General features: G+C 57.3%; 1 protein-coding gene across 3 annotated transcripts in view; it reads right to left on the bottom strand.

Annotated features, from left to right (window-relative positions):
- Positions 1-1,077: 1,077 nt before the first annotated feature.
- The window catches only part of ADAMTS10 (ADAM metallopeptidase with thrombospondin type 1 motif 10), a 76,740-nt gene continuing 65,157 nt past the window's right edge, over positions 1,078-12,660 (bottom strand). For all 3 annotated transcript variants that reach the window (XM_076359345.1, XM_076359347.1, XM_076359346.1), the window contains exons 16-25: positions 9,965-10,098; positions 8,970-9,093; positions 8,329-8,409; positions 6,717-6,880; positions 6,156-6,282; positions 5,058-5,187; positions 4,198-4,402; positions 3,789-3,965; positions 2,953-3,109; positions 1,078-2,538 (exon numbers count right to left, since the gene is read on the bottom strand). In XM_076359345.1, coding sequence (XP_076215460.1) covers positions 2,429-2,538; positions 2,953-3,109; positions 3,789-3,965; positions 4,198-4,402; positions 5,058-5,187; positions 6,156-6,282; positions 6,717-6,880; positions 8,329-8,409; positions 8,970-9,093; positions 9,965-10,098 — 1,409 coding nt within the window. In that variant the 3' untranslated portion in view covers positions 1,078-2,428. The remainder of the gene's footprint in view (positions 2,539-2,952; positions 3,110-3,788; positions 3,966-4,197; positions 4,403-5,057; positions 5,188-6,155; positions 6,283-6,716; positions 6,881-8,328; positions 8,410-8,969; positions 9,094-9,964; positions 10,099-12,660) is intronic.

Raw genomic sequence — 12,660 nt, 5'->3', positions numbered from 1 at the left:
GGCCCCTCGCTACAAGAAGGACGTTGAGGTGCTGGAGCGTGTCCAGAGAAGGGCAACGAGGCTGGTGAGGGGTCTGGAGAACAAGTCTGATGAGGAGCGGCTGAGGGAACTGGGGCTGTTTAGCCTGGAGAAAAGGAGGCTGAGAGGAGACCTCATCGCTCTCTACAACTCCCTGAAAGGAGGTTGTAGCGAGGTGGGGGTTGGTCTCTTCTCCCAAGTAACAAGCGATAGGACGAGAGGAAACGGCCTCAAGTTGCGCCAGGGGAGGTTTAGATTGGACGTGAGGAAATATTTCTTTACTGCAAGAGTGGTTAAACATTGGAACAGGCTGCCCAGGGAAGTGGTTGAGTCTCCATCCCTGGAGGTATTTAAAAGACGTGTAGATGCAGCACTTAGGGACATGGTTTAGTGGGCATGGTGGCATTGGGTCGACGGTTGGACTCGATGATCTTAGAGGTCTTTTCCAACCTTAATGATTCTATGATTCTATGATTCTATGACCCGCTCCAGTCACTTGGGCTGCAGGGAAAACCCTCCCCTGCTGCCCAAACCCCTCCTTCAGCATGAGCACAAGGAGCATCGTGGTGTGGGGCTGCCCAGAGCCCAGGCTTGCCACTTGAGAAACAAGACTGGGACCAGAAGCTGCGCCCGGGATCGTAGCTACTCCTTTATTATAAATCATGCCGTTACGTCGCTCATCCTCAGAGTTAGTAAGTTAAACATTTTTCATTATATATATATCTATATAAAAAGGTGAAAACACCCCCTGCCCTCACCAAAATGTCAGAACGGAGCATTGCACCAGGAAGGAAGACAAATGAAGGCCCGCTCGACAGCCAAACGGGATTTGCTGAGCACCAGAGAAGCTGTGATCGGCTGATGAGCGCGTAAAAATATAGATGGTAGAGTAACACATGAGGGCTGGCAGGGCGGAGAGGTTTGCTCTGGGGAAAGAGGGCTGTCTGCCTCCCTGCACCATACGGATGACCCCCAAGGGGAACAGAACATGGCTTTGGACAAGATTTCCCATCTTTGTGATGCAGAAATGCCTAAAAATAATAACAACAACAACAATAATGACAACAAAAAGAACATGCTTTGTAGATTGGATATTCAGGTCTCCTCTGCAGGGTGCGGTGGTCCATGGAGAAGACGTGTGTTGGCCCAGATTTGGCCAGGAGGTGACCTGGAAGAATTTCAAGCCTGCTCTTTTCTCATCACTGGAGGTCTCCTGAGGGCAGAGGAGTGGGTGGCCCTGGGACCAGCACCCCGAGGCCACAGCAGCATGTGGCGAGGCTGCCTTTGGAGGCAAAGCACCTTTTGGAGGCAAAGCACCTTTGAAAGTAAAGCACCTTTGGAGGCAAAGCAGCTGTGGAGGCCATGGCGTTCACTGGGGAGGGCCGAGGACCAGGCAGACTGGTCCCAAGTCACAGCTCAGCAATGGGGACACTGTGACCAAGACAGTTCTCGTCCTGCATCCTCCTTTGTTTTGCTTTTTGCAGTCCGACACGTCCTTGATGCCCGTTAAGTGACTGCAACCCCGAGCACGCCTCAGTGCTGACCTCAGTTTGTGCTTCGAGGTGTCTCTGGAATAAAAAATGGTCATAATAGTGACAAGGGCTTTGAAGAAAAATAGGGGGGCACCCCAATCAAAGTAGGTTGTTACAAGAGTTTGAATAACCCCCTCTCCCAGTTAAACTGGTGTCACCACTCTGCTCACTGTGTGACCTGCTTTCCTCTGTCCCCTGCTGCATGTCCCAAGGTGACAGGATGCAAACCAAGAAAACAATATTCCTGCTCCAACCCCACTCCCCAGAGCAGCTCATCTTCATCCATCACCCAGAAGCAACAAGCCACGCTTGTCACCCGTGGCACCTGAAACCACCTCCCTGTCTCCCCTGGGATCCCCGAGGGAAAGGCAGCAGCCCCCGGTGCGCGTAGCCTCCGGGGACACCCCACTGTGGACCACGATGCCCCGCGATGCCCTCGGGACACAGGCACGGAACAGGACGAGGCAGGAGCGGGGCGAGTGGTGCCGCTTCGGTGGCTGTCTCGGCGCTTGCAGGACCTGGGTCCGCTACTAATAAATAACAATGTCAGAATTTCAAGTAATGTCCCTGCTGCCGTGCTCTGCCCAGCTTCTCCCTCTCCCACCGCTCATCGACTGGCTCCTGTCGCACTGGGCCGTGGCGGTGCCTGCAGTGGCTGGCAGTGGTTTAACTGGGAACCTGCCATTGTGAAGCTCGGGGGCAAAGGGTGCATGTCTTTGGGGGACGGGTTTGGGTGACGCCGGCTCCCACTGGAAGCACGACCAGTGTCTGTGTTGGACCCAGGGGAGATTCCCAGGGCGGAGAGAAAGGGCACGGTTCGGCGGCCCTCCGGCGCAGCTTTTGCCTTCCAGTTTTCCCACGGGGGTCACGCTGTGTCCCTAGTGCCCCTGGCATGTTTTACAGCACATCTGTCGGAAGTAGGTCCGGCTGCAGAACTTGAACTTCAGGACGAGCGGGCAGTAGGCCACCTTGTTCACATCCTTGCATTCTGGATGGGCGACAGAAGGAAGCAGGGTTACAGCTGCCTCGGGGGTGAGAAGCCCTGAGGGGGGTACTGCTAACCAGCCATCTGCAAGCTCCTTTTGCACCCCGATGCCAAGCTCCTGGAGGCTGTTTACCAGGAAGCAGAAGATGCAGCCATGCTGAAGAAGCTACTGAGAACCTCACCACTGAAAACCTCTCTTTGCCAAGGTGCAGTTACTCCATTTATCAGGGTCACGGCATGCCAGTTTGGCCTGGGACCAGAGGGGACAGCATCAGGTCTCCCCACAAGAGCCTTACCCCACAGCACAGCACCTAGAGCCCAAGTCGGGCTGTGCTGGCTCCGGTGTCCCTGTACCGTGTGGCCCCTGAGGCTGGCAGTGCTCCGCATTTCCCTCCCCAGTCCCCCCATCTCCCTCACCTTCAGGGTTGTCCGTAGGTCCTGATTCGCACTTGGTCTCGCACTGCTGCATGCCGGGTGGCTGCAGGGTCTCCACGCAGTCGCTGGACGGCTGCCCGGTGTGAGCCAGGCACTGGACGGATCTCCTTTGCTGGCCAAGGCCACATTGCGCAGAGCACTGCCGGGAAACAGCACAGCACAGAGCTGCGGCGGCCGCCATGGCTTTAATAACGTGGGGGGAGAGGGCATGGCCAGGTCTTAGGAGGTGCAAAAGGTGCTGGATGCAGTCATCCCTTCCCTCACCAGAAGCTGCAGGGACCTCACCGGCACGGCTGAGCTCTGCGGCCCTGCTTCCTGAAAAGCTTGGTCCGAACCTCCAGGGCTCAGCGAGGGTCTCTCCATCCAGCCCTAAATCACCGGCCTTTCCCAGGCCTCCTGCACTCCCATGTCACCCTGCAGCTCAAGGGGTGTTAGAGGGAAGGGAGGACTGTCCGTGTCGCCCCGCTGTGGCAGGTGGCCCAGCCCACCTCTGCAGCCCATTGCTCCCACTGCACTGTACCGCTCCCTGCCTCGCTGCCCCCCAGATACCCATGGGGGCCCTCCGACGACTTCTGTGGGGCCCTGCTAGGCCTGGGAGACTCCCTGGGTCAGCTGTGCGCTTGGGCCACCATCACAATGGCCTCCTGAGCCAAGGGGGAGCAAAGAACACTGCCACAGAATCCTGCTGCCCCTGAGATAGTTGTGGTGGCCACATTGGGTTCTGCTGGCAGGTAAAAGCCTCATGTGCGCTAGGATGTGAGGGGCTGGGGAGGCAGTCTCTTCTCCTTCAATAACCCCATGAAAAGGATTGTCCCTACCTCTCCCCACTCGCCAGTCACCCAGCGCGGCGGTGGGCAGCGCCGCAGGTTGCACCTCATGCTGGTCGGGGGCTTGGAGCCTTCGTAGCACTGGGAGGTGGGCAGCGTTGCACTGTGGTCACCGCTCTTGCAGAGGACAATGCGGTGGCGGAAACCTGGCCCGCAGCTTGGGGTGCACTGCAAAGAGAGGACACATGCGGTCAGGATGTACGGCAAAGAGCAGAGAGGGGCAGCGCTGGCTCTCCCCACCAGCGCTCCCACCTTGCCTGCCTCCTGAGCTACAAGACCGTTTACCACATTACGCTCTCCATGGCCAGCAGCCATCACCGATGTTCTGGCCTAGTGATTGACACTGTTCTCCTAAGGACCAGTGCCATCAGGGAGGTGAGGGCCGATGTTAAGCACTTACCTCAGACCAGTCCAGGGCGACCCACTCTGGAGGGCATGTCTGGTTATTGCAAGGCTCAAGCATCTTTGGCCGTGGAGGGGTGCAGGAAGCATCATCCAAGGTCTTCTCCTCGATGGCAGAGATCTTACGCTTGCAGAAGACGCTGCGTGTGCGGACACCTTCGTTGCAACTTCGGCTGCATTCAGACCAGTTCCCAATCATCCAGCTGGAGACAGGTAAAACAGCAAAGCTTGCGAGGGGCACAGTGGTCCATGCTTGTCCCCATACGCCTGTACACAGCCCTATTCCTACTCTGGCCACAGACTCCCAGGCAGCTCTGGTTGAACCACAGAGTTCCTCCATATCTCCCCTTCCCCTTCAAGAGAGGGGTAAGGGCCAGCCAGGGAGGGGCTGGGACAATTTCTGAGGGACTGTGCTGAGTATCTGCTCTGCACCAAAGGACCAGATGGGGAGGGCTCCTTTCTGCAAGTAGCACAGCAGCGCAGGGAGGAGGTCACGCTACAGGGACCACCTTCGGCCAACACACCATGTGCTCGGCACATCTCTCACCGAGCAAGGCACAGTGTAGCCTCACGGACAGAGCACAGGTTTCTGCTCCCTGCATCGCCACTGCCCCTTCCCCGCAGTGATGCACTTGGGCTGTGCAGGTTGCGCACTGTATTGTGCTCATGATGGGGCACAGAGGAGAAAACTGCCCCCCACCCTCCAGAGCAGAGCTGCTCCAGCCAGGTAGTGTCACCCCTGGGTGCTGTGGCAGGGGACTCTGACTTGGGAATGGCAGAGAGGGGGGAATTTCACCCTCCTCCACACTGGCTTTTCCACCCACACTCCCTTGATCTGGTCTAAGCCATGGTACTCACGCTGGGGGGCACGGTTCGGTATTGCACGGCCTCTGTCGCTCTGGCATTTTGGTTTCAGGGCTACAGAAATGGTTGAAGACAGTTGAGCCATCGGAAAGTTTCTTGCATACCACAGATTGGATCTGGCTGCCTGTCAGGAAAAAGAGGCAAAGGGGAAAGAGAGGAGGACCCTGAGGCTAGCGCTGAGCCAGGCTGCAGGTACAAGCCCCACAGCTCTGCTCCCACGTGGGCAATGTGACCAGGCAACCACTTGTCACTGCACCTCGTCAAGCCTGAACCGACTTCTCTATTCATAACCAAGGCCTCCTTTGCCTCTAACACGTCCAGAAAAGAATGGATGGGGTGAAGGCTCACCAGCCAGGGCAAGAAGCTGGCAGAGTTTGCAGAGGATGGAGGATCAAAGCGTTCCAAGGCTCTCATCCTCAAATAAACCTGTTCTAACCTTGGTCTTGTGACACTTTCTGGGCAGCACTGGGGGGAATAGCTGGAACAAGAGGGGGCAACACTTTGTCGAGGCCTAGCACGCAAGACCAGGTTAGGGCCCTTATCTTTTAACAGGGAACATTATTAAGTCTTGCTTTTGAAACTGCCTCTCTCTTCTTCTGAACACCAGCTCAGTCACCCGCAGCCAGGTTCTCCAGAGCCAGGAGACATGGCGCAAACCTTTGTGTCAATCCCCACGGGAACCAGCCCAAGGGATTCAGGGAAGCATCAGCGGTGTTTCAGTTCACAGCCGCATAGATCTGAAGGCCAGAGGGGCCGGTGCGATCGGCTAACCTGTCCTGCAATGCACAAGTAAATGAATTTCAAGCATATCATGCTACCTTCCGTCACCTCTACCACTTACACCGCAGTCCAGCCGAAGAACGGCATCCAGGTTGTTCGCCCTGACACTCTGCCCACAAGATCATGCTGACTGACACCAGCTTGCATGTAGCTGAGTGCAGGATGGGAATATATAGAAACCCGAGAGCTCCTTTAGAGCAAAGCAGATGCTAACGTCTGTGCGCTGTCTCACGTGGCCCAGACACAATGCGTGGGAGTCACAGGAGTGCAGACACGTGTCCCCCCACCAGCCGACATGGGGTCAAACCTCACCCCCTGCACACAGTGCTGAGCATTTGGTCCATGGGGTGTAGTGCCAGGAGTACTGGTTCGAGGCATCCCTGCCGATGGGTGCGTTGAACTTGTACCGGATCCCCTGCAGCTCTGTCCGCACAAGGACCTGCAGAGAAAGGCATCACCGAGGCATCAGTGCCACTGAAGTCCAGCATGGTCATGACTGTCTGGATGGCGTCCCACAACCTCAGAGCGCTTTCTAAAATCCAGGGCAGCTGAAATCTCCTCCCCCTTCCCTTTCCAGCCCCTTCCAGCATTGACATGGCAGCCACCAGTGATGACAGTGGTGCAGCCACGAAGGTGACATGATCAAAGAACAAGCTCCTGTGCACTTACAGATCAAATTGTTCCAAAGCCTGGCAGGTTAGGGAGAGAGACCTGAGAATTTAGCCCAATTTATGTCTGATCTCTGTGCCCCTTTACTCCAGACAGCGAGGACAGAGGCTGATTTGCTCCAATTCCCACGTAGTCATGGCAAGGTCTCTTTAGCCCAGACCAAGCCCACACCAGGTGGGGGTATGAAGGAACCATGTTACCAACCATGACAAAGAGGGTGACGTTGGTGGGTCCCAAGGCCTCCAGGGACTCAGGCTCCTCTGGGGATCTCCTGTAGTGGAATGTTGTGCCTGCGATGTCAAAGCGCCGTGGGGGGTCGATGGAGAGCTTCCCATTGATGTAATACTCGCCGTTCTCCCCTCTCAGCGCTGCGAGGACAGGGAAGCAAGGGTTAGCAGAAAGGCTGAACGTACCTGTATCCAGCTTCGGCCGGGTGCTTCTCATCTGCCAGGTTCAGAGCACTGCTACAATGGAGGGTAAATATCATCAGCCTCATTTTACAGGGAGGGAATACGTGGGGTAAATAAAGTAGGTGCCCAGGTCACGGTCACACAGAAAGTCACTAGCAGAGGTGGGACTAATGTACCCATCATCTTGTCTCAGCCTGCGCACCACCTCACTGTGGAAGGATGATGCTGCAGGGAGCTCAGCCAGCTGCCTGGGGTGGTGATGGGGACACCTGGCAGTGTGACAAGCTGTGGCCACGAAGCCAGGCTCCAATCCAGCTGTGCAAACTGGGTCTTGGCTGCTGGGGCTACTGGAGGAGGCTGGTCCCCAGGAGCCTGGCTGTGGTTGCCCAAGCGAGTCGCTAGAGGGGGATCGGCTTGCTTGCTCGCTCCTGCTCCCGTTCCCACGCTCTCCCTGCTTGCTCTCTGCCACCAACACCGTGCTGGCGCCCAGCTCTGCATCACTCCTGCCCTTGCTGCTGGCAACGACCTCATTGCCATGATGCTCTGGAGGAGGAAAGATACTTCGTACGGATGAGGATGGAGGGTGCTCCCTCCCCTCCCACTGGGGTGCAGGGACAGATCCTGGAGTGGGAGAAACTGGTGGCAGCAGTCGATAGGGATACGAGCTTGGGCTGTGCCTTCAGTACACAGAAATCCAGCTTGGATGTACACGAGGAGTCCCCAGTATACCTGGGCCAGGCAGGGAGGGATGTCGGCATCCCCGAACCCAGCAAAGGGAGCTGGCCTGGAGGGATGCTGCCAGGAGAGCCCCGCTGCGACCTCCCACCGGTGCCGGCATCTGGGCAGGCTCCCGCGGAGGCACCAGGCAGCGAGCCAGCAGTGAGTGCCCCTGCCCACCTCTCCGCAATCACTGTCCATTGCTTGGAGGACAGAAAGAGAAGGCAAGGAGAAAGAAAAAAGCCCGTTGTAAAAACCAGCCAGAGTCTGGCTGGAAAATTAAGCCCAAGGAAAATGTGAGCAGGTCTATTTTTAATCCCCAGCCCAACATGCTGGCGGAGGGGGGGAATGCCAAGGACCTGCAGACAGTGCCAGGAACGGCGGGGTGTGGGGTTTGCTCAGGGTTACACTACTGAACAGTGAGCGCAGGACGGAGGCAGCACCGCAGCGAGACAGGGGCTGCGTGTGCCATACTGACACGGCCCATGCTGGCCTGGGACACGCCGCCCTGCCAGCAGGCACTGCTGCCTTCCTCTGCCCCCAACCCCAAGCTGGGACGCCCAACCCCATCCTCTGCTGCAGTGGGAGGTTTTCCGTGCTGAGCCTTTACCACGCTCTATTAACCGCAGGGAAATGGCAGACCAAGGGGTGTCTGGCTGGGATTTCAGTGTCCCCCAGCCCCATCTCACCTAGGTAGTTGATGGAGAGGTTCAGCTCCCGGATGTCGATGTGGACAGAACCCTTGGGAATCTGGATCACCTCCTCGTAACCTGTGAGACAACCCGGGGCTGGTAAGCAGCGATGCTCAGCCTCCGAGCCCAGAGCTAACCCTGCCCTGAGCTGGATGGGAGTGTGTGCCACCCTGTTACCCATGGGTTAAACACTAAACGAGATGCTGGCAGTGCAGAGGTGTTCGTTCAGCCACCCACTGCAATTAAACAGAAAAAGCACTATGGCCTACCAGGACAGTGACTTGCTTGCTTTGCAGTGCGGGCTTTTGTGATGGGAGTGGCCATGCTGGGGAGGTGCTGTGGAGCTGGGATCTCCATGGGCATCTCCACAGCCTGGCTTGAGGGCAGTGTGAGCTGGGGAGCAGGGAAGGAGCTTGGCGCTCTGTGCCAGGGACTTGGGTGCCAGCGGTGGCTGGGTCACGGCTTGCTCAGTGAACAGGAGCGATTTGCTCCCTGCTTGCAGCCTGGTCCTACCCTTTGGGGTATTTCCCTGGGATATGTCCCTGCCTGTCCTGTGCATCCCCAGGAGCAGGTGAAGCCGAGGAGGGACTCGAGGGTGGGTGACGCCGGCTGTGCTGGCCAGGCTGCTTGCTCCCTACCTCCCTCCGGCAGGGACTGGTTGAAGACGCCCTCAACGGTCTCACAGGAGCTGCCGTCTCCCCCACACACGCGACACTTGTCCTCCTTTGAGTCAGAGCCCAGGACACGGTCGCAGCCCACATGCTGGAGGAAGGAGCAGCAGGGAATTAGCCGTCCTGGTGGGGCTTTGTCCTCCCCACACCTGACCTGCAGCATCCCAGGGAGTGGGGAACTCCCCTGGGTTCCACCTCACTCCCCTCCATTGCACTGTACACCAGGCAGTGCTCAGTAACATCACCTCGGCCCAGCCCCACTTTTCTGCCACCCCTCTCCAGGGACAGCCCTGGGGGGGTCTCTGTCCAAGGCTGGGGGGCGCAGGCAGAAATCCCATGGCTGCGGGACGAGGCAGAGGTTAGGGTGCCTGAGTTGAGCTGGTGGAGCTGCAGCAGCCCAAGGAGAGCCGTGTCCCTGCAGCACCAGCATCGCGGTAGCAAGCCCACATGAAGCCTCCGGCTCTGCCCCGCTGCCACAGTACAGTATGTGGGCTAGCAAGCGGGTCACCACCACGGCTGTGGCTACCTATGGTGCAATCCCCGTTTTGTTCCACAGTATATTCAGCCCCATAGAGACAAATAGATCCCAGAGACACAGGAAGGGAGACAGAGACAGAGGGAGCCTGTCTGCCTGCCTGCTGGGGGACATTCACCACTCCCGCCGTGCTTTCTTATAACTAAACTTTTATAGCCCCTCCAGGTCCCATTTCAAGGGAAATATCAAGTGCCTGGGACTACATGGGCTGTAAATGCAGAGACCCATCACTAATGCAGGCCATTGTGGCACCCGGTGCATGGAGAGCAGATGGGCACAAGCCCAGAGGTGGATGTGCTCCTGCTCCTGCAGGTGAACAGGCAGAGGGATACCTGTGTCCGTGCGGGCATGTGCAGGGCAGCGCTCCCCTGCCTGGGGTCCTGCCCTTGCCTCCCCATCCCGAGCCTGTCCCAGACCCCGGCAGCACCTTGCATTCCCCGTTGACGCAGATGTCGTTGGAGTCCTGCCGGCACGGTGTCCCGTCCACCACGGCTGCGGCTCGTTCTGTGTAGAAGTTGAAACCCTCGGCCAGGCAGTTGAGGGAACAGGCTTTCACACCCCCTGGGAAAGAAGCAGAGGTTCAAATAATGCCACCAAGGACAGCGAGGAAAGACGTGGAGAGACAGACCTGGATAACAGCTGCCTTGCCCTCAGCCTCCCCATGCCTCCATCCTGCACCTGGCCCACTGCACAGCTCCAGGTGCCCAGGAGGATGTCCCTGCTGAGTGGAGGGACCCACGGAGGGACCCAGACACACTCCTTATTGATCAGCACCGAATCAAGACCCTTGAACTGGACACTGACACATGGTGAGACACTGTCCCTTCTGCACAGCCTGGGAAACACTGGCTGTATGTGACAGGGAAGGAAACAAACTGACTTGTTCTTATCTGGTGTCGGTCACTCCTGGGTCTCCTGGCACTCTACAAGGGCTGTCAACACCCTTGTGCCCATTTTACAGACAGAGAAACTGAGGCAGCACCTCTTAAGCGACTTGTCCAAGGTTTTTCAGCTACTAGACCAGTTACTAGGCCAGAGCAACCATTTCTTTCTGTTCAAGGCTGGTGGATACTGAGTCCTTCACAGCAAGGATGATAACAGCAGCGTGAGGATGAAGGGGAAAGATGCTCAAGCTATAGCTAAAGTACCTGCTTCCCAACACCCCTTGCCAAAGCACCGTCTAAGGAACAGAGGCTGGATATATGGATATTGACTTATGGTGCCTGGGAGCAGGACGTGGGACCGGTTATGGAAGAAGACACCTGAGCAGAACAGTTTCCTGCCTCCTGTCATTGGATTTTATCAAATGCTGGTGCAGATCGCGGCATTTGCTGCCTTTGCTGAGCATCCCAAGGAGACCCAACGGCCTGCATGACCCTGGCAGAGAGATGCATGCCTGAACTGTGGCAGTTCGCTCCTGCAGGCACCGGCAACAGTTGTGAGCTGTGTGCCAGAGCTGGGAAGCACCTAGGTTGGGAACAACCGAAGTCTGCAAAACTTGCAACTCGATACAGCACATCAAAAGGGCAGATGGAGGGGAGGGGTGGCCCAGCTGTGCCTGGGAGCACCTGAACGCAGCTGGGGGGAAGAAAGAGCAAAGCTGGGAGAGAGTGGAACAGGAGGAGACACGAGAGGGGAATTCAGCACCTTGGAGGCATGCCATCGAGCAGGATGCCTGGGCAAGCCCCTAGAGAAGGTGCTCAATCAACCCTCCTGGAGAGCCAAACCCCTCCACAGCACCCTGGGCTCTTCCCCGCCTGGCGAGGGAGCTCCAGGGCCACTGAGAGGGACAGCACAGGCATGACCCCGAAAACCTACAGCCATCTAACCACAGCATGCCTGGACCCCAGGTCTGTCCAGCCAGACCTCAGGTGCATAACATCACCAGCAAGGTAAGAAAACACGAGTCACGAGGGACCTACGCTGGCTGCGGGATCTCCCAGCTTGGAGAGGCCGTGCCACCGAGCCCCACCGACAACTGCACATCCCACACATGCAACTGTCCCACCAGCCTGGGAGAGGGGCTTGTGCTGGCCCTTCCTGAGACGTATCTGTGATTTAGCCAGCGCTTGCTGCCTTGGGAGCATCTCTCCTGCCGGTGAACTCGCTCCTGGCAGCGCAGTAGTGCGCTCCGTCAGCTGCATGGGACCCTTCGTCCCTGCCCGCATGCAGCTCTCTAAGGCCGTGCTCTCTCCTGCCATCACTGGAGTGCAGAGCAGACTATGCAATGAAACAGAGCTGAGAAACAGCCAGAAACTTGGGCTTTCATTTCAGGGCTCTCAGTTGGGTTTGCTAAGCTATTCACATGCACTCCCTATTCCCTTCGTTGTCTCCAGCTACAAGGAAAAGCGAGACCCACTGCAGACACCTTGCTGCAGTTCCCTGGTGGGCAGCTAACCCCTGCCACAGCCTGTTTCTGCCTCTCTCCCAGCCCTGGCTCCATTTTAGTAGCTGCCTATCGGCTGCATGATCCTCCTTTCTACCATAACTCCTCACCGCTGCTGCCCCGTGCCCAGGCTGGTACCCAGCCTCCTCCAGCAGCAAGCAGCCCCGACCGTAATCATCACAGCCTCGAAAGAGGAGCCCGTGGGGAAACCTGGAATGAAAAACATAACAAGCCAGAGGGAAAAAAAAGGGAAAGAAAAGAGGGAAAATAAAAGATCGGGGATTGGTGACATGAGGCCAAATTTCTTCCTTTGCCTTAAGTGCCCTGACTTTGTTACAGGACTGCAAAAGTGGTGCAAGTGCATGAACTCAGCTCATCGCAGAGCCAGGGGTGTTCATGCAGGTTTCCTCATTGCCCTCCCCTCGCTGGAGCCCAGGAAGATTCATGGGTGCGCACATGTGTGCGTGCACGCTTAAGTCCCCAGCAACTTAACCTTCTTTTGAGGTGACATCCGCAGAGAGGGAGGAAAGCACGTGGAAGAGAGCAAGCCCTCCATGCCTGGACAGTTGCCCTGGTTCCAGCCCGTCACTAGTGAAGACCCATTGCTGCCGATGCAGGCCCTGGATACCGGTGGCTCCGAGCATCTCGTGTGCACAGAGGGAGCCTGGGAAGCAGCCACTGAGCAGGGGGAACTCAGCACCCATCACCTTCCTTCCTGCAAGAGCTGACAGCGGGTG

The sequence above is a fragment of the Aptenodytes patagonicus genome, chromosome 25 (genome assembly GCF_965638725.1).
Source record: "Aptenodytes patagonicus chromosome 25, bAptPat1.pri.cur, whole genome shotgun sequence".
NCBI classification, from domain to species: domain Eukaryota; kingdom Metazoa; phylum Chordata; class Aves; order Sphenisciformes; family Spheniscidae; genus Aptenodytes; species Aptenodytes patagonicus.
This window is presented reverse-complemented; position numbering and strand designations above follow the sequence as displayed.